At 37.5% G+C, this 21727-nt stretch overlaps 1 protein-coding gene across 1 annotated transcript; it reads left to right on the top strand.

The window, feature by feature from the left end:
• The first annotated feature begins 1725 nt into the window (after positions 1-1725).
• LAMTOR3 (late endosomal/lysosomal adaptor, MAPK and MTOR activator 3) lies at positions 1726-18680 on the top strand. The gene is made up of 7 exons (XM_024574885.4): positions 1726-1906; positions 2188-2233; positions 5149-5183; positions 11232-11290; positions 15048-15181; positions 16256-16319; positions 17836-18680. Exons 2-7 carry the CDS (start codon positions 2225-2227, stop codon positions 17907-17909), a joined length of 375 nt encoding a protein of 124 aa, XP_024430653.1. The 5' UTR covers positions 1726-1906; positions 2188-2224; the 3' UTR covers positions 17910-18680.
• Positions 18681-21727: the final 3047 nt, after the last annotated feature.

Below are 21727 nucleotides of genomic sequence, written 5' to 3'. Positions count from 1 at the left end.
TTATTTTCCTTCTGGCAATTCCTATTTACATGTAAAAATACATACATTTGTGTGATTTTCCTCTTATCCATGTCAGATTAATTCTTAGGCCCTGCCACAAAACCCAAGTGCATAGAAGTTTTTCCTCCCCTACAAGAGAAGAAATCATTCCAGATGAAAAGAACCTCCAGAACCAGTGTGAGAAAAATAAGTCATGTTGCTGGAACAGTGAGGTAGTAAATTTGGCTGAGTATAGGATTCACATTAGAAAGAGTCCAGAAGTAAAATAGAAGGATATGTTAATGCCAGACTGTCAACTTTGCCATTGTCTGAAAAAGGTACATCACTAAAATTTTTGAGCAGCAGTGATGTGTATTGTTTTAGGAGGGTTTATCTGGTCATTATTAAGCGGCTACTGATACAGTCTTGCTGAATAGAATAACGGTTTGAAGGAAGAATTGAAAAAAAATATATAGATGTAAACATTGTTAGGGAAGAGGACACAAGAAGAAGAGAGTGCAAACATGATACCTGACCGGTAGAATCACAAAACCAATACAGACATAGATAAGGAGAACCAGATTTACTGGAAACCTTTTCAAGTTTTTGATTTAGAGCTAACAGTAAGACATGTATGAAGAAATATCTATCAACAAGCAGCTGCAAATATGAACCTAAACTCAGATAAACGGTGCAGATTTAAGACTCACACTCTTAAGATAGTGTAGAAAGAGAAAAACATAGCTGAGAAACAAAGACGAGCATCATTTAAGAGTTAAGCAACTAGAGTGAGGGCCTAAAATAAATGTAGCTATGTCCCAGATGCTAAGAAATCAAAAAGGATTAAATAAGGAAGAGGGAGTGATTTTCAATGATAGTCGCTATGAAACTCTTAAATTCACTTGTAATAATTAAGAGTCATTTGTAACAGTTGGGAGCTTTGTAGTTTACCATTTCATCTTCTCAGGAATAACCAGGAAATTAATATACAATTCTTTTCACCACATCTTAGGCTAGGGTTAATTCTTTTTGTACTATTGCTAGGGATCGGAGTTGAAGCTCAATCGTAAACACGTCCCCATAGACCTCATTTTCCTGCTTCCTACTGTAGGTTTTTGTTAAACGCAGAAACAAGCAAGGCACCAAACAAAACAGTGATATGGGAATTCCTTGCAGACCTGGTCTTCTAATTCAAGAGCCGGTGAAAGAAGGTTGTCCAACGTCTGCTTATGCTGAAGTGCAAGCAAAACGGTGAGCCCTCCAGACAGCCCATGACTCCTCAATTCAATCTACACAAGACCATGAGTAAGGGGCAGTGGGTGGCAAAGAGGAGAAAGCCCAAGGGACTAGAAAACGGGATTGATTTTGGGATTTCTAGTAAAGGGCATTCTGGTGCTTGCTGTTCAGCTTGCAACACAACCCCCACAAATTTTCTCAATGAAAAAAAGGTTTTAAGATACTAGTCCCCGAAAAACTAATGAAAATCATATATTCCCCGCACCAAAATGTCCTTTGTCATGCTTTCTTCTGTGTGGGGTTAGAAGTATCGATCTCACACGAACACCCTCCAACTACCGGTGTCTCAACTATCCTACGTCCCGGTATCTGCGCAGGCGCCTGAGCAGGCGCAGGAGGCAGCAGCCCAGGGACAGCGAAAGAGGAAAGGGGCGGGGCGGGGCTAGATGCACGCCTGCGCTCCCAGTGTAGGCGGCACCTTCCCGGAAATCTTGTGTCACGGGCGTCCAAGGGGTAGGGAGTGCTTCCGGAAGCACAGTGGCGGCCACAAGTCATGTGATGGCGGCTTTCGGAGGGTGTTGTTTTTGAAGCTGCCCCTGAAGTGACAGCATACAGCCACGAACCCTGCTCTACGGAGAACCAGGCATCCCAGAAAGCTGGGCAATTGGAGCCACGTTGCCAGGTGTTCAAGGTCTGGTCCTGCGGGGGGCGCGGGCGTTGAGCTGAAAGCGCAGTGGGGCGCCCCTACTCTTTTCGTTTGGGCTTAGGTCCTGGGGGCTGGGGATGTGGAGTTGGCTAAGGCAACCGGCCACCTGTATCGGTATCTGGGAACTCCGATTCCCTTCGGTGTCCGCGAGTCCCAGAGGCTCGGATTCTTGCCAGACCCTGGTGCGGGCTCACCTCGCTTATGGGGAGAGGGTGGGAAGGGTGAGGTAGACTTGACGGGAGCGTCACCAGGAGTTTCTTTTGCAGGTGTGGCTCTTGAACCTACGTGAGAAAAGGGTTCATCATGGCGGATGTGAGTTAACACCCCCCGCACGAGAGTAAGGAGAGGGTGGAGAGTTTGGAGACTATGGCGTGGGGAGAAGTAGCGCTTCCCGAGTAGAAATTTGTCTCGTTTTGCATCCCCGCCCCTTAATTATTTTCTCTAGGCTGTGGAGTGAGAGACTCATGAATGGATTTGCTTGGGGCCCTAGAGGGACCCGGAATGGGAATGGAGGGCACCGAGGTGCTGTTTCCACTCCCCAAATTCTGCGTCCATAAGGGAGGCTCTGGACATTTACCATTCGAGTTTCTAAAGTGGCTTGCTGCTTGGAATCCTTTGTTTCAGGAAGTGGTCATGGTTGCCTTTCTAGGTTTATTGTAGCAATTTTAGTTGATTTCCAGCTGATGTCTCTAGCACATCAATAAAAGACAAAAGTTTGGGCAACTTAATTGTGATAGTTACTAAAAACAGCAAGAAATTAGTACTCATACTAATGTTTACATTTTGCATCCTGTTACTTTGCTTATATACATGCTGGGTGTTCTAAATATTGAACATTTATTCATTTTAGGAGGTAGGCACTGTCATCCCTGTGTTATGAATGGGGATGATAAGGCACAGAGAGATCAAGTAACTTGCTTCAGATTACACAGCTAGTACTTGTGGAGTCAAGATACCATCCCAGGCAGTTTGGCTCCAGAATCCATGTAACCATTACACTAAATAGTCATTCAGCATTAATATGAATATGCTTTTTTTTAGGTTGCAAGATTATGGATTTCAACATTAAACAACGTTTTATTTATTACTCCATTTTTGGGTGTCTTCTGTTGTACAGGGTCTGGCAGAAGTAATGCCTGCTTGAATGTGGTTGGTAGGGTAATAGTATGGGTGTAATCATTTATAGGTTTAAAAAAAATGTATTTAGTTTTACAGAAAAGGGGAGGGAAGGAGAAAGAGAGAGAAACATAAATGTGTGGTTGCCTCTCATGCCTACCCTACTGGGGACCTGGCCAGCAACTGAGCTCTGGCTGGGAATCAAATCTGTAACCCTTTGGTTTGCAGGCCAGCACTCAATCCACTGAGCCACACCAGCCAGGACATAATTTATAGTTTTAATTTGAACATTTCACTTAGAATGTCACATGGTGTGTTTGAATGTGATGCTGTGGTACAGAATTACATGCTTATAATTTTGTAATAAAAAGGGGGCGTTATTTGTGCTGGACCTTGTATTTCTGAAACCATATTAGTAGGCATAATCAAATCACTAAATGCTGTATCTGTTGAGCATCTGCCTTGGAAAGGTTTCGGTAATAAGGGTTGTAGCTGAAATAATGATGATTAAGGTATAATTCCTCTCCTTCAGGGCTTTGCAGTTGAAAAAAATAGTATGCAAGTCATCATAGATTTGTGTGAAAACTCAAAGGAGAGAGGGATTACCTCTAGTTTGTGTCTATCAGGAAAGCTTGATTGGAGGATTTGGTGGTTGATACTAGCCCTAAATGATGAGTAGCAATTTTTTTTAAAAGTAAGAGAGGGAGAATATTATTAAAAGAATGAATAGCCTAAGCAGTTACAGAGATAGGAAAGGGAGAGGTATATATGGAAGAGTTGTGAATAGTCCAGTTTAGTGGGAGCTGAGGATGTGTATAAGGAGGTGATAAGAAGCAGGGCTATAACTTAGTCATAGGCCATATTTTAGAGTCTCAAATGTCCAAAGAATTTATACATAGTTCAGTAAATAGTTAAGAACTATTCAAACATTGGTTCTCAACCTTGGTTGCACAGGGAATCATCTGGGGAGCAACTCCACCCCAGAAATCAGTGGTTTGTGTGTGTGCGTATGTTAATGCTCCTCATATGTTATCCACAGCCAAAGTTGAGAACCACTGCCATTATGGCTTTAGAGTGGAAAATATGACTCTCTGCACTGTGTAGAACTGAGTGGGATAGAAACATGAGATCATCATACCAATTGGGATGTTATTGCGAGTCATAAATAATAAAATGAAAATAAACTGTAACGTCAGTTGAAAAGGAGATAAGTTTTAAAACATTTGACTTCACAAGTGATTTAAAAGTGACAAATTTGAGGTTAGGGTTAAATGTGACTCTTAGTTTCAAACCTGAATAATAGGGTTGGTAGTGCCATTAGTATGAACAAAATGACAAAATTTGGATTTTATATAAACTGTGATGAGTTGAGGTTTTTTGGAGTATGTTTAAAATGAGAGCAAAGATAAACTGGTGGTAACAAACGAACATTCAGGTTTGGAGAATTGTAGGGCTTAGAGGTTCAAAACAACACATACCTGATTTGTATATGCAGAGCTCCTAATTGATACCTGATTGTCAATGAAATTCCCCAGATGAGAGAGTGTAATAAGACAAATAAAATAGTCTTATATTTCTTTTGTCCTAATTATGTTCCATATTAAACACATGGCATACATTTTCATATATTTAGTCATGTGAGGAATTGAATTTTAGAGAAGTAAATCAACTTACCCAAGATTGTTAACATGATGTAACAAAGTTTATATATAGATGTGGAAAGACATTCATAATATATTCTCAAATGAAGATACCAGTAGCAACAGGATATAAAATAATATGAAAAGTACGATCTAATTTTGTAGCTAATATATATTTGTGTTGCCCATTACCAGATAGCTAATCACTTTCTCAATAAACTCCTAAAACTGTTTTATGACATAGGTTCTGCTATTGTCCCTACTCAGCAAATAATGAAACTGAGGTTTAGAGAAAAGGGTTAACTTACTTCAAGTCACACAGCTACTGTGTCAAAATCAGAAAGAGAAAGAAAACAGAAGCAAGAAGGGTTATGAATGTTAACTTAGGGTACCTGGAATGTGAATGGGACAGGATCTAGGGAACTAGTGCAAGACATATTATTATATGATTTCTTTACTATCCTCTTTCAGGACCTAAAGCGATTCCTGTATAAAAAGTTACCAAGGTAAAAAAATTATTAATTTGTCATTAAGTAAATTCTGCATAACCTGTTATTTTTATATAGTGTTTTGTTTCTTATTATTTTATACTAATATTGTGTGTATATTATGCTATTGTTTTGCACTGTAAATACCTAGTATATCCCTAGGTAGCATAAATGATGTCCTTTGAATTTGCAGCTAAATAACAGGGCATTGAGAGGTTAAAAGACGTAAAGGTTAAACAGCTCGTGGATACTGGAGGGCTAGAACTCTTTTCTTGCCACGTTAGAGCTCTTTCAAATATACTATCATAACAGTTTACTGGATTATAGTTTGAAGTAGTTAGAGTAATTTTAAGGGAAAAAAACTAAGAATTTGTCTTTAAATACTGCTTTTAAGACCTAATTGTCAAGTCTACACATAATCCAAAATGCTAGACCTAAGCAGCACTTTATGCTTGAATACTCACAAGGCTTTCTTCAGCCTGCACACCGTCCATGCGATGTGCCATTTTATTTATTTATTTATTTTTGTTGTTGTTCAAGTACAGTTGTCTCCATTTTCACCCACCATGACTCCCCGCCCCACCAATCCCCGCCTCCCACCCTGGAACCTACTCCCTTTGGCTTTGTCCATGTGTCCTTTACACGTGTTCTTTGATGGCCCTTCCCCTATTTTCCCCCATTATCCCCTCCCACCTCCCCTCTGGTTACTGTCAGTTTGTTCTTTATTTCAGTGTCTCTGGTTATATTTTGCTCACTTGTTTGTTTTGTTGATTAGGTTCCATTTAAAGGTGAGATCATATGGTATTTGTCCCTCACTGCCTGGCATAATGTTCTCCAGTTCTATCCATGCTGTTGCAAAGGGTATAAGCTCCTTCTTTCTCTCTGCTGCGTAGAATTCCATTCTGTAAATGTACCATAGTTTTTTGATCCACTCATTTGCTGATGGGCACTTAGGTTTCTTCCAGTACTTGGCTATTGTAAATTGTGCTGCTGTGAACATTGGGGTGCATAGGTTCTTTTGAATTGGTGTTTCAGGATTCTTAGGATCAAAAGGCAGTTCCATTTTTAGTTTTCTGAGGAAATTCCATACCATTTGCCACAATGTCTGCACCAGTCTGCATTCCCACCAACCGTGCACCAGGGTTCCCTTTTCTTCACATCCTCTCCAACACTTGTCGTTTGTTGATTTGTTTATGTTGGCCACTCTGACTGGTGTGAGATGGTACCTCATTGTGGTTTTAATTTGCATCTCTCTGATGGCTCGTGATGCTGAGCATCCTTTCATATGTCTCTGGGCCCTCTGTATGTCCTCCTTGGAGAAGTGTCTGTTCAAGTCCTTTGCCCATTTATTAATTGGGTAGTTTGTCTTCCTGGACTACCATTTTATAAATTAGGCTCTTGTGTTGAGGACAGCAAATTTCATTTTAGAAATTTTACTGATTGAAATGACTTTGTCACTTTAGTTCAATTAAAGTTTGCATTTAGTTTAATGTAAAATGATACCTTAGTGTTAAGGAGTGAGAGAGAAGAATATAACTTGAGATATCCGTTCTCATATTCCAGAATAACTGAATAACCCTTGAGATAATATAGCAGAATATGTTCTTTTAAAATTTTTTTAAAAATTTTCTATCCTGCAAATCTGTTTGAAGTTAAAAAGGTTTTAGGTATCAGTTTATTTCTATAGGTAGGGAAAGAAAACCCTTGTTTGGATTTTTTTCTTGAATTGTTTGGTGTGACTTGCCTATTTACTGGTGCTTTATTCTAATTATAGACCACTAAAAATTAATGATATCATCTTCTGATTTTGATTTATCTATATTTTTCTCACACATTCAGGAAGAAGACACTCTTAGTGTATTAAACAATTGTTTGTTACCATTGATTTTATGATAATGTAATACTTAAATTAATTGTTACTCTTTTCCTCTTAGTACTGGCTGCTGATTCTGTTCTCAACCTAATGACTAGCAATACAGACAGTCCTAGCTTTGCACAGTATAAACATTGAGAATTAGAGTATATTTATTCTTTGTAAAAAACTTATAGACACTACATCCTTAAGATAAGGAACAGGCAGCTTTTCTGTGCCATGGCAAATAGGCGTACTCCCAAGTTTGGATCAGCTTTCAACATTTTGTCCTTTGTGCTTTCACTGTTGTGAAATATCTCTTGGAGAGTTCTTTAATGTGAAGGGGTTTTTTTTTTTTTTGCTACTGTCACTTCCTCTGGGACATCTTATCCTTTTCATCCCAACCACTTTCTCATTTATGTCAGTAAGTCCACTTTACTAAGTTCCTCTGGCTGCACATTTCATGCAGAACAATGATAATGTCAACCTTCCCTCAGCCAGCTATTTTTTTAACTCCACTTACTTTCTATTCTGGTTTCACTTCCAACATTATCACTTTTCATTTCTTTGCTTTATTTCATCTTTATTGGCCTTATTGCTGTTATTTTTTAATATTGGATGAGATAACAGTACTTGCTTTGTTCTCTGCACAACAGATGCTCAGTGAGCAATCACCAACACACTTTGAAAAAAGTAGTGTGACTGGTTATTGATCACAACTGTATCTGTTACTTACAGTTATTTACATAGTGACTTATGAACTAAAGAGTTAGCGAAGTTTGTACTTTATGCAGTTATTCTGTTAATATACCATACTTACTGAAATTAGACCCATGGTGTTGAAAGTTAATTTAACTAAACTGATAATTAAAATGTTTCCAAATTGGGACTTTAAAAAATGAGGGCTTTCTATATTTATTTGTATTTGCCTTCTTAGAGACTTCGCATATTGAAAGGATGATAAAATTGGTGATGATGATGGTGAGGAACGGGGGCAATGTCACACTGATGACAAAATACAGAAACGGAAGCATAGTTGATATTTGTAAAAACATAATGAAAATTGTTTGTAATGGAAGAAAAGGGTAAGCACCAGGTGGTGTTTTTTTCCATGATGACTGAGGCCAGTGTGATTTATGTTTATGACCATTTCTTCTTGAAAGTAGGCATATTGCATCCCAAGAGCCAAAAGAATGAAAAAGTGATAATATTGAACACCTATACATAAAATATTAGAATATATGCTTTGATTTGTGGCTAGATGTATGTAAAAGTTAAGGGGCTGGACCCAGGCAGCCTGGCTTCAGAGCTGTAGGTCCAGGCTTTTAAATGTACTGCTGTTCCTCTCAACCAAGTCAGACAGCTACAGATATTAATGGAATGTGGTTTTGTTCCTTTTTTAAAATTCTCTGTTAAATACAGTTCTTGGATTTATATTTTAAAATCTAGTTGGGACACAAGCAGTCTCAGGCTTAAATAGTCACCACCTTGTATTTAAAATAAGCAGATGTTTCATCATTATATGAATAAAACTAAGTATGATGTCTTTCGTTACTAATGTAACATTTGCTTTTTTTGGAATAACAGATGTTTTAATAAGAATAAGGTTTAGATTTCTGCAGAATATTTCATAAAATGTAATCCATTTTGAAAGTATAGTGTACCTATCAGTGCATCATAGGTATTTTCAATTATTAATAAAAATCTATTCATACTGTTCTTTGTTGACTATGTGTATAATTAGAAATGCCTTTTTCATTTATAGTCTAATTTCTTTGAGTGGTTACTCTAAGTATGTGAGTAATTTTTCTACTTTGTTGGACACTTATCTCTGTGAATTTGAAATCTATTAAAAAGAACATCTTTTTATTTGTCGCCTCTTTTGGTGCATTAGTTGGAATTTAAATTAATTAATGTGAAAAGGAAAAAAAGCTACCTTTGGTGACACAGATTATTTAAACATTTTTGTAGTACTTTCTTACCCATTTTTTAATTTGCTTATTTTTGAGTAGGCAATACATTCATAAAGTTCAATATTCAAAAGTCAATTGAAGGACATAAAGTGAGAAGTTTCTCATCACAGCCCTTCAGTCAGAGTGCCCTTCTCCTAGGCACCCAGTGTTACCTATAGGCAAACATGTGTAAACACATATTTACACGTATACACAGAGGTCTCAGTTTAGACTGCTATAACAAGGTACTATAGATTGAATATTTCCTACAAATGACTGAAATTTATTTCTCCTACTTCTGGAGGCTGGAGGTCTGAAATCAGGGACCAACATGGTTGAGTTCAGGTGAAGGCCCTCTTCTGGGTTGCAGCTTGCAGACTTCTCATATTCCCACAAAGGGAAGGAAGCTAGCTAGCTTTCTAGTCTCTTAAGAGGACACTAAGTGCATTCATGAGGGCTCCACCCTCATGGCCTAATAGCTCCCAAAGGCCCCACCCCTCAATACCATCACATTAGGATTAGGGTTTTAATATATGAATTTTGGCGGTGACACATTTAATCTGTTGTAACATACACACATGTATGCCTACATGTGTTACAAGTTGCTTCTTGTACATACTATTCAAAAACGTGTTTTTTCACGTAACATCTATAACTGAGATCAGTCCTTCCCAGTACCTAAAGAGCTGCTGCTTTGTTTTTTATGTCTGCAGAATACATTGCACATGTATGTCATAACTTATTTAACTTGTTCTTCTTGATGGATAGTTAGGATTCCAATCTTTTTTGTTAAAATATTTTAAGAGATGGTGCTATTGAGAACTGCACAAAGTGATGTGTGGTTGTCCAAGTATCTGCTGGATATATTTTCATATAACCTAGTTTTTAACTTAGAAGAGTATATTTGTTTTATGTATTAATTATATAGGGCATGTTTTAATCAATCACTCATTTTAGCATTGAATGATAACAAAAAATACTAGTAAATGTTTATACACATTGTTTCATCATTCTTATTTTTAATGTGAGGCAGAGAACTGGCTTTGTAACATTTTTTCCTCAAATGGCAGTAACACTTCTCTGACTTAAACATTTGACAATGGGATTTTTTAAAAATAAAATTTCGGTATCCTAAGTTAATATGAATATTCATTCCGAAGTTAAAATATTAAGGTTAACACCATAAGGAGTGGGTAATTCTGGGCTATATAGTAGGAACACTGAGCATGTTTCTGAATTGTAATCTCCATGTGTTACAAGATAGTAAAAGGCTCTCGGTTTTGTATAAATATTGCAAGTTTCCTTATTATAATTTTTAACACTATAATTTTGTGCTTTAGGAATTCTCACTACTAATTTAATACCTAAATTGCAATGATAAATTATATCATTGTCAGGGAGCACAGATGATACCCTGGTATTAATAATTAATATTTTTTAATGTATATTATGTACCAACTATGTGCATGATTTTATTAAATTTCACAATAGCCAAAAAGTACACTTATCTTCATTTTCAGATTGTTAACTAAGGCTTAGAGAGGTTTTATAACTGGCCCACGGTGGCATAAGTAGTAAGCAGGAGAACCTGGATGGGACCCAGGTCTTTATTTCAGAAATACAGTCTTGACCGTTCTGCTTAGTGCTCCTGACGTAGGCATGGCTGAAGGGATTGCTGCGGGACCTTCATTCTTCCCATCCAGTTACTTCAGCTTAGAGATCTTCTCACCCTTCTATTAATCAGAACCATACATTTAAGCTGAGCTATCACTTCCTCAGGGAGGCCTTCCCTGACCCACCTGTCTAAATCAACCCCCCAGCACCATTATAGATCGCATGTTTTGTGAAGGCAGTGTGTTTGTTTTCACTTAGCATGGTTTTATAAATATTCAGTGCCACAAATAGTGGGCATTTGTTATTAGAATGAATGAAAGAAAAAGTCTTTGTCATTGTTACCATTGCTGATAACCTGTCATAGTTTTGTAAACCATAGAATAATTACCAATTTTAATGGAGAATCAGCTATGTTTAGATCTTTATCAATAAACTACATAAAATTATAAAGATTATAAACATGTTAATTGTACACATTCATTCAATTTCTGGAAAAGTTTTGGCAAACATTAGAGCTTCTGCTGCCCATAATTGTATTTCCATGGTTTTGTCAGAAATATATACATGAAAATTACTATAATGACGTTGATGTACATGTTTTCAGAAAGTGAAATGTGTTACAGTATTTTACCTTTCTTTCCTTTCTAGTGTTGAAGGGCTCCATGCTATTGTTGTGTCAGACAGAGATGGAGTGCCTGTTATTAAAGGTAAAACTGAGTACATAACATGCTGGTGTCATGTTTGCTTTAGAATGAAAATGCACTTACATCTGAGTAGTGCAGAAGCAAGCATATGAAGCCCGTTTTAATAAATTTAAGAGATGTTCTTAATTTGGGGGGAAATGTTAGCTTTTGTATGTTGAAGGCTGTGTTGAAACTTACAACATACTATATGTTAAATGTATTTTGTTACCATTCAGAGCATGGATTTGTCACAGGCCCAGTTTCCCATTAAAGACATTTTATGGTATAAAATAGAACCATTAGTAAATCCAAGTGATAAGGCTGGGAATGTATGCAAGCTAGATATATTATGTACAAGACCCCCCCCCCACCACATATATTATCAGTAGTTCAGTAGTTTTAGGATAAACATTCATACATTTGAATCAATATATATTGATTGTTTTCTTTAATCTTACTTGATTTTTTACTAATTTACTGGAAATAAGATCTTAAAAACAATTACTTTAGTTAACTAGAACCTAACAAATCTTCACCTAATGAAGATCTTGCTGACTTCCAGCCAAGATGGAGGTGTAGGTAGACACACTTTGCCTCCTTGTACAGCCATAAGAAGGGTCACAACTAACTTTGAAACAAAAACCAGCCAGACCTGCCAGAAAATCAAACTGTGTAGAAGTCAAACAGCTAAGGATTTAAAGAGGAAATATTCATGTAGACGGGTAGGAGGGGCGGAGACAGGAAAGCAGGGCTGACAGGATGTGGTGTGACAGTGGAGAGGTGGTGGCAACAAGGTAGTGGTGACAGGTAGAGGAACAGGTGATCCCGCATTTATGTGTGGCTGATTAAAACTGGCAGGGACACCTCAGAAGTGAGCAGTCCCAGCCCCAGGCCAGACTACACAGCCCTGGGTTCCAGCGCAGGGAAAATAAAGCCTCAGTACTTATGGCTGTAAACACCAGTGGGGGTTGGGATGGTGGAAGAAACTTCTGGTCTCAGGAGAGTCTGTTTAAAAGGCTTCCATGGTCTTAGAGCATACGCACATCTACCCACTCTGGGAACCGCCACCAGGGCAACAGCTAGTAGAGGGGTGCCAGTTGAATATGGGAAGTGGACAAGTGACTGGAAATGGGGTGAGAGCCAAGCAAGCAGCATTATTCCCTCTCTGACCCCTCCCCACATACAGTACCACAAAGTGGCAAAGTGGGTTGCCCTGCCCTGGAGAATACCTAAGGCTCTGACCCTTACAGCATAACATGTGCCTTTTACAGGGAGTCAAAGCAGCTCTACCTAATACAGAAACAAACACAGGGAGGCTGCCAAAATGAGACAACAAAGAAATATGGCCCAAATGAAAGAACAGATCATAACTCTCCAGAAAAAGAACTAAGGGAAATGGAGATAGCCATCCTATCAGATGCAGAGTTCAAAACACTTGATGATAAAGAACTCATTGAGTTCGGCAAACACATAGAGAAGAAATAAAGCCTACACTAAGTGAAATAAAGGAAACTCCACAGGGAACCAACTGTGAAGGGAAGAAGGTTGGGGTTCAAATCAACGATTTGGAACATAAGAAAGAAAGAATGAACCAGTACAAAATGAAGAAACAAGAATTTAAAAACCAAGGAGAGACTAAGAAGACTCTGGGACATCTCCAAAAGGGCCAACATCCAAACCTATAGGGTGCCAGAAGAAGAGGAGGAACAAGAAATCGAAAATTTATTTGAAAAAATAATGAAAGAAAATTTCCCTAATTTGAAGGAGATAGATATACAAGTCCAGGAAGCACAGAGTACCAAACAAGTTGGACCCAAAGAGGACCATGCCAAGACACATCATAATTAAAATGTCAAAGGTTAAAGATAAAGAGGGAACCTTAGAAGCAGCAAGAGAGGAGTTACCTACGAAGGAGTTCCCATAAGACTATCCAGCTGATTTCTCAAAAGAAACTTTACAGGCAAGAAGTGACTGGCAAGAAGTATTCAAAGTGATGAAAAGCAAAGACCTATAACCAATATTACTCTATCCAGCAAAGCTATCATTTAGAATGCAAGGGCAGATAAAGTGCATCCCAGAACCAGTGAAAAGGAGAAGCACTATCTTTTCAAGTTACAGGAGTTCATCATCACCAAATCCTTATTATATGAAATGTTAAAGGGACTTACTGAAGAAAAAGAAGACCAAAACTATGAACAGTAAAATGACAACAAAGGAACAATGATCAACAATTGAATCTAAACAAAAACAAACTGAGCAAACAACTGGAATAGGAACAGAATCACAGAAATGGAGATAACATGGAGGATTACCAGCTGGGAGGGGGAAAGGGGGAAAAGGTACAGGAAATAAGCATAAATGGTAGGTACAAAATAGGGGAGGTTAAGAACAGTATAGGAAATGGAGAGGACAAAGAACTTATATGCACAACCCATGGACATGAACTATGAACTAAGAACTATGGGGGATTTGTGGAGGGAAGTGGGTACTGAACAGAGGGGTCAAAGGGGAAAAAATAGGGATAACTAATAGGATAATCAATAAAATACACCTTTAAAAAAATTTAAAGATAACATACAAAAAATAAAAGCTTGATAACTGAAAAATTTTTTTAAAGATTTTATTTGTTTTAGAGAGGGGAAGGGAGGGAGAAAGAGAAGGAGAGAAACATCAGTGTGTGGTTGTCTTCATGTGCCCCCCTACTAAGGACCTGGCCCACAACCCAGGCATGTGTCCTGACTGGGAATCGAACTGGCGATCCTTTGATTCACAGGCCAGCACTGAATCCACTGAGCCATACCAGCTAGGGCTGAAAATTTTTTTTTTTATCTGATTTCAGCCTTTTTTTTTTTTTTTTAAGTATATATGATGTCACAGTCATATAGTAAGACAATTATCACTACTTCTCTCTGGTATCAGATCGGATGTTTATAGTTATACTGGGACACTGTGGTAGCTTTAATAGCTTTACCAAAGAAAGGTTAAATAATGTTCTATACATTCTGTTGCCAATTTATTTTCCACCTGAGGTTATCACATATGTCAGGTAATTTTAAATTTAGAGATGAAAGGAAATTTAGAAATCAGTTGCAAAGAGTATACTGTCATTCCAAAATGGCAGTGTGAGTCAGTGACACAAATAATAGGAGAATCCACCGCCTCGTGATGTGTGGTGCGGTGTGCTTTCTATCCCGCCGTAACAGGCAGCTGTGGGCAAGTCACTTGGCTTTTCTGAGTCCTGTAATGAAGGCTTTCAACAAAATAATCTTAGAGATTTTCCAGCTTTAACGTTCTTCCTGAAGATCTCTGTGTTATAGCCTTAAACTTGCACAACTAACTCCATGACATTGATGAGTGAAGGGAAAGGGCGGGCCAGCTGCAGGATTAGTAATATCTCTACATGATTCAGCTGTGGGTTTTATGAGAGCAAAGTTCTCTGAGCTTTTTTTACTTAGGTTGGCTGGCAATTTATTAAATGTACTGATTAATCTGTGTTTTAAGATAGGTAGACATTAAGGAGATACAAACATTTAGTGTATTTTTAAAAATTAAAAAAATATTGGGAGAATCATCATTTCTTCCCTTAGTTGTGATCACTCAACTTCTAAGCAATTTTTCACATCTAAATTGATGAGACCCACCAGTCAGTGATATGATTTTAAATATTGGAAGCAGAACCCTATGCTTAATATTTTTACAGATAATATGTTTAAAAAGTGCTGTAAATTAATTTTTACCATGTCCAATGCTTAACTTCTGCTTAACTCATTTGTGTTTCCAGTGGCCAACGATAACGCTCCAGAGCATGCTTTGAGACCCGGTTTCTTATCTACTTTTGCCCTTGCAACAGACCAGGGGAGCAAACTTGGACTTTCAAAAAATAAAAGTATCATCTGTTATTATAATACCTACCAGGTAAGTTCATAACTTTTGAATGGTTTGCCGATTTCAACGATTATTGTTATGTTTTCTATATAAAATAGCTTGTGTTATCATTCTAAATTTGAGTTTTGAAGGGAGTAGAATTTTAAAATCTTGGCCTTCAATTTGGTTATGTTAAACTATAGTGATTTTCTTCACATTTTACACCAGGAATTAGTTACTGTGGGAACGTACACATTACCCTGAAAAGGGTAAGTCGGGTCACTATTACCTCCAGTAGGTGGTGCCCTCAGCGTAACTGGTATCTCATGTGACTGGTGTGACAGGAAAAAATTTCTCTTGGAAGTCAAATAAGTTATTTAAATGTGTTATTTCAGCTACTTCTTTCATTTGGTAAATAATGTAAATATTATATTATTTATATAATATATGTAATTATATTGTATTATATAATTGGAATATTTTATATTTTATATATATTAAAAAGTGTCCAGCTGCATTTTCTTTAGAATAAATTAATCGCTGTGTTTTAGTGATGCTTACCAAAGTATTATGTACTACTGATAATACACAAGTAACATCTTTCATTTTAAAAGTTGTGTTTTTTAATGTGTACTGAGCAAAACCCATCTCACCTTTAACTGCACTAATAAGGATTAGATTGAAGCTAATTTAAAGTTAATCTGAAGTTAATTTAAATTTGTTTAAATTATAGTGGTACATAGGAAGCAGAAAAATCATGAGGATAGAACTAGTTGAATGACTGAGAAATACTTTCTTTAGCCATTAAATGATTAAATTTTTGTTGAGCTCTTACAATGTAATTGACACTTTGCTGGTCTTTTAGAGATAAAAAGATGAAGACACAGTCCCACCTTAAAAAATTTCCAGGCTAAATGGTATCGTCTCTAAGAAATAATCATTAACTGTGTTTTATGGAAATATTTCTCTGCAGCTCTTTCATATTTCATGATGTAATGCCATGATGTCGCACTGGTATCTTACACATTTGCCATTTGAAAGTTTGTTGAAAGATTAAGATAGTTCATTGAATTATACTGCCTTTTCACAATACAACATATTATTTAGATCTTATTTTCTTTTTAGGTTGTTCAATTTAATCGTTTACCTTTGGTGGTGAGTTTCATAGCCAGCAGCAATGCCAATACAGGTGTGTTCTAATTACCCTAAGTAGAGCTTTTAATTCCTTGTAATACCATATCTGAGCAGTCCAATATGATAGGAGTAGTAGTTTTAGGGTAAAAATAAAAAACAACTGAATTTGTGGGCCAGGTCCACAGTCTAGGCCTTGCTCTGTTTTCCATGTCTGTACGATGGAGCTAATATCTGCATTCACCATCTTATGCAGTTATTTTCTAGTTCAGATGAGACGATGTGTGTGGCTAAGTTATACTTTAACATAGGAAATAAAATGTTATCTTTACATCTTGAATGCCACAGTTTGCTCACATTAAAACAACTTAAAACAAAAAGAGAGTAGAGAACCAAACAAAACACATGCAATGGTCAAGGATGAGTTAAATTCCATGTAGACCAGTCTATGAGAAATTTTTTAAATCTTGAACAGTATTGAGCAAGATGAATGTGAAGAGTGTGAATATGAAGAGTATGATAGGATAAACATAGTCACATTCTTCTCGAGGGTCGAAGAATTGTGAACAAGCACTGGGAGGCTGTGCTTTCTGTAGAGGATAGTAAGTTCTCATTATATCCAGTTGCCTTCACTGCGTATTTGTGTGTAAAGTAATACTGTTCAGTTGAATTGTATTTTTTCACTCCCTCTGGTAAAGTGGGATTTTTATTTAAGATCTGTCTCCTTCAGATTTGACTGCTATTTAGAACTGTTACACATTCATTTTCTGTTTTTTTATTTCCAAGCTGTTTGAGCAAGTTCTATTTCTATCTGTGTCACTGAAGCCAGTCACTAGATTTCTGATCTTTAAAACGAGGGGTTTAGATTTGATGATCTAATAGGTCTTTTCCATTTTGAAATCTTTTGAAGCTGTAAAATATATATATGAAAACACTTGGTAATTTACACAGGGGTGTGCGAAAGTAGGTTTACAATTATAATGCAAATAAATATTATAATAAATAAATAAAGTACAAGAATAAACTGTGTTTTGTGTACTTACAGCTGTAAACCTACTTTTGCCCGCCCTTATGTAGGATATTAGTGGTGTCAATATTTGAAGTATATCAAACCTCAGTTGTGATAAGTCACCATCACATAATAAGTCATTAGTTGTTATAAATTATGATAATGTACAGAATTATATTTAGTGCTTAGAATATTTCCTTGATAATTCCAATGCTTTTAATATTCTCTGAGATAGAGGAAGATATTTATTTGAAGATGTAACCAGCAGTGTCTAAAATAAATAGCCTTTCACTCTGGTAAACTAAGGAGAGCTAAATCTACTAATTTATACACTAGGTTGTCTTCAGATTCATCATTAAATTTCCTTTAAACATGGAATTATATGTAAACTTCATAGTGAATATAAGTTTTTGGGTTACTTAAATTCTTTGTTTTAGTACAGAGAATAAACTATGTCCCATTTATTTTTTAGTAACTAAATTACAACAAAAGCAAATTTAAGTCAAAAACATTTTAGGAACATTTTTTCCCGAATGTTCTAATTTTCTTAATCTCTTTGTTGTAGGACTGATTGTCAGCCTAGAAAAGGAACTGGCTCCATTATTTGAAGAATTGAGACAAGTTGTAGAAGTTTCTTAATCTGACAGTGGTTTTGATGTCTACCTTATCTTCAATATAACAGACACAAACAATTATCAATTTAGCAATCTTGAGACCACAACAATATTTGTATCCATGTACTCAACAAAGGGCCCCTTTTCTACCTTACACTAAAGAAAGAGTCTACAGATACAGATTGATTGCTATCTTTTCTTGTATAGATCTTATTTACTGAGATCTGGGGATACCACAGAAAGGGTTCAGTGTCTCGCAGCTCCCATGGAGTTAGTCCAGTCACCAAATCTGCATGAGATTCTGTTCGGTGGGTCAGAGTCAAAATGTGACTTTGATCCACCTGAGCCACGCAGTGCTCCCTCCTGTGCATTCTGCCAGGCCTGCGGAATGGAGCAGATCCTTTGTATTGTGAATAATAATGAGGACATAGTTTTTTTCATATTGTTTCATTTCTTTGCATTGAGTGTGGGGAAGATAAAATGGCTTAGTAAAGTAATAAAATCAGTACAATCACTAACTTTCCTTTGTATATATTATTTTGCAGTATAGATGAGTATTACTAATTGATTTGATTCTCCTCAGAGGGTGCTGCTGTTCCATGAAAATGATAGCCGATGGTTTTTCCCCCTCTCTGCTTTCTATAACCAATCAGTGTTTTAATGTTTGTGTGTTCTTTATAAAATTTAGGTGTAATTCATTATTGAACTGTTTCCAATATTGATATGTATGTAAACATGATACTACAACCATTTTTTTCAATACATAAGTATAAATAAAATAGTATTTTTAAAAGTATAGTTCAAGCATTGTATAGTTTTTTTCCCCCCAGACTTCTTTCAAAAGTTTAAAGAATGTAATTACTACATTCATTCTTTTCACCCATGTGAATAGATAGGTTCTTGTGGATATTGCTCGGGAGATGGTTTTATCTAGCATAAACTGTCAGTTGGAAAATAAATATCCATGAACCTAATTTAATCTCTGTGAAATTGGTATCATACTAATAGAATATGCCCTTTATATTCAGGAATGCAGTCCATCATTCGAGGTTGTTAACTTCCTCCTAGGTTCTTTCACAGTCAGAGTTTGATGTGGTACATACAGTTCAGTACGCGTGCACTGAGCCATTCACCAGAACTGCCGCGTTGTAGAAGTCTCGGGGGCACAATCCACATCACATTTCCGTGTTCCAGGGGCGCATTTTCCGTGGAATGTGTGTAGATGTGGTCCCTGCAGCTGTGGAGCGGGGCAGTGGGCCAGGCACTGTGCCTACTTGCTGCTTTTCCCTCAGTCCCTCCTTCCATCCCATACAAACAGACTAAATTGTGGTACCCACCTTTAAAGAATTTAAAGTTCAATAAGTGAAACAGGTGTATGAAATGCTGTGATGAAGGCTGCTATAGAGACAGAATAGGAGCATTGATTTATTTTACTATTTTTTTAGAATTAGGTTTTGCTTCATTTTGAGAGACTAGGGGCATTTAATTTGGGCAAGAGCAACAGCCTTTACAGAGAAGTAGGCAGGAGAGAGGTTTTATCTGCAAGGAATTGTATAACCTAATGAAACATACACCCATTAAAATCAGAGTTCCCATTATCTGGATTACTATTTAGTAGTGCCCTGATAATTTTTTCTAGGGCAATGCTTCATAAAACGAAGTCTTTTATAAATGAGTTGACCAAAATTTTAACTGCAGGTAATAATTATGTATCTAAAAATCCCGGGAAAGAAAACTATATTAAATGTAGGTACTTAACCTTTGCATGGCAAATACTACTATTAAAATTTCTCTTTGAGGGGGTATAATAAATTCTATAGTTCATCTGGAAAAATAAGGTGAAAATCTCTTAAGTTCTGAAAGGGCTAATGTTAAACCTGACCCTAGACCTAGACCTACCCCAGCCCTAAACATGTATAACCGTAGCCCTATCCTGAACTCTCACTTTATCCCTAGCCCTTCATCTAGCCCTAATCCTAAGCCTACGTCAAAAAAAGAAAAACTTTTTGAAAAGGTAATATAAAACTTAAGTACACAGCTAGACAGATGAACAGAGCAGACTAATCCAAGAACAGACTTTAGTACATACATGTGAGGACTTACAACATAAAAATTATGTAAGTCAGTTTTTATGGGGAGAGGATTATTCAATAACCAGTAGAGCGTGCATTTTATTATACTCTGCTGATGAAAGTGAAGATTGTTATGCCCCTTTATGAGGTACAGTTGGGCTTTCTCTATCAAACTTCCAAATACTAGGATTCTCCAGGGAAGCAGTGCCCACGGACACAAAATACTTAATTTGGGTACCTCACAACCAGTCAGACTGACACAAAATTAACCATTATAGCCAGCAATTCCACTTCTAGATATTTATCCTACTGATGCGTATAGACATATGCAAAATTACACATTTTCAGGCCTATTCATTTCAGTTTGGTTAACAACAAAAAAATTGAAAGCCTAGAGAGCTATCATAGATAAGGTGACCATTGGTTCTGTTATTTTTTATAACAGTACCAGTTTATACGTTTCACAGTATAATTATGAGAGCTTTCAACTCTCGAGTGCCCCATTTTACGTAAGAAATGATATGGTCACCCTAATCATAGAGGATTGGTTAAATAACGGCTACATTTGTCCAATGGAAAAAAAGAGTAAAGAAGACAATAGTTACTGTTACCGAACAGCAAGAGGGGTCCTGGTTCCTCCTTTGGCCTCCCCACCCTGCTTCTAAGAGCACCGTGGTCAGTTTTATCTTGCTTGCTTCCCAGGCATTGTAAACTTTCAGTGCTCCGTCCACCAGCTGAGAGGGAATCTTCCCAATGCCCCATCTAAACGCTGGAGTTTCTTTCTGATACCCAGGGTACTTTGCCCAATAATGGTCATGTTCACCATCTGCACGTTCTCTGGTGCCTGTGGATCAGCATCAGTGTGCTTCCTATAGGCCTGATCCTCTGAAAATTCAGAAGGGTCCTCATTGGGCTTTTGCTGAAGGGCTTGTATCATATTTAGATTCTTTTGCTTGGGCACCTCCTTGTTAAGCCCTTCCAGTATGCACTTTCTGTAATGTTCCAGGAAGGCTAGCCACCCCCACCCCCCACCCTACCCCGCATTTGGGTACCAGTCAGGATGTCCAGGGAATTGCCGCAGCTGGGTTGGGGGTCTCATTGGGATTCTCTTGGTAGAGACCTCTTCATTAGCCCTATTTATAACCAGCCATCTCTCATCCACAATTAAGATATTGAGGAGAGCTGGAATATCTGCCCAGTTTGGATGATGAGTGGCAAAAATGGAGGCGATAAGATCTGCCATTCTCTGAGGATCATCCCTATATGAAAGGTTGGAATTTTTCCCATTCAGTAAGCCTGAGGGGAGAATGGAGTATGCTCCCAATTGTAGCCAGCAGGCTGCCCTTCCTGATTGACTCCACCAGTAGGATATTGTCTTAAAGGAAACTGGCTTCCTCTAGATAGGGATGCTCCCTTGCCAAATTGGGTGCCCTGTCGGGTCTTTGAGGGGGAGACCCATCCCTCACCACACAAGGGTGGAGCCCTTGGCTCTCTGGTTTCTACTTCAGGGGCAGTTCGAGAAGGGGGTGGTGGTGCAAAAACCCCTCCTGCGACTAACTCGGGGTTCCCTGGGTTCAGGACATTGACAAGGTTTACCTCCTCAGTCTCCTTTTTTTCCTGAGCCTTACTATGGGGAAGAGGTTTGGGGGCCTCCTCCCTTCTCTGTACCATCGAGCAATTCTCTGTCCCTGGCAAAATCCTATTATTCAATGACATGAATGCATTGACATAAGGAAATTCATTCTGTCTGTCTAACTATTGGCAATACTGT

The sequence above is a fragment of the Desmodus rotundus genome, chromosome 4, assembly GCF_022682495.2.
Source record: "Desmodus rotundus isolate HL8 chromosome 4, HLdesRot8A.1, whole genome shotgun sequence".
Lineage (NCBI taxonomy): Eukaryota > Metazoa > Chordata > Mammalia > Chiroptera > Phyllostomidae > Desmodus > Desmodus rotundus.
The sequence above is the reverse complement of the archived record's forward strand: the minus strand, read 5'-3'. Positions and strand labels throughout refer to the sequence as shown.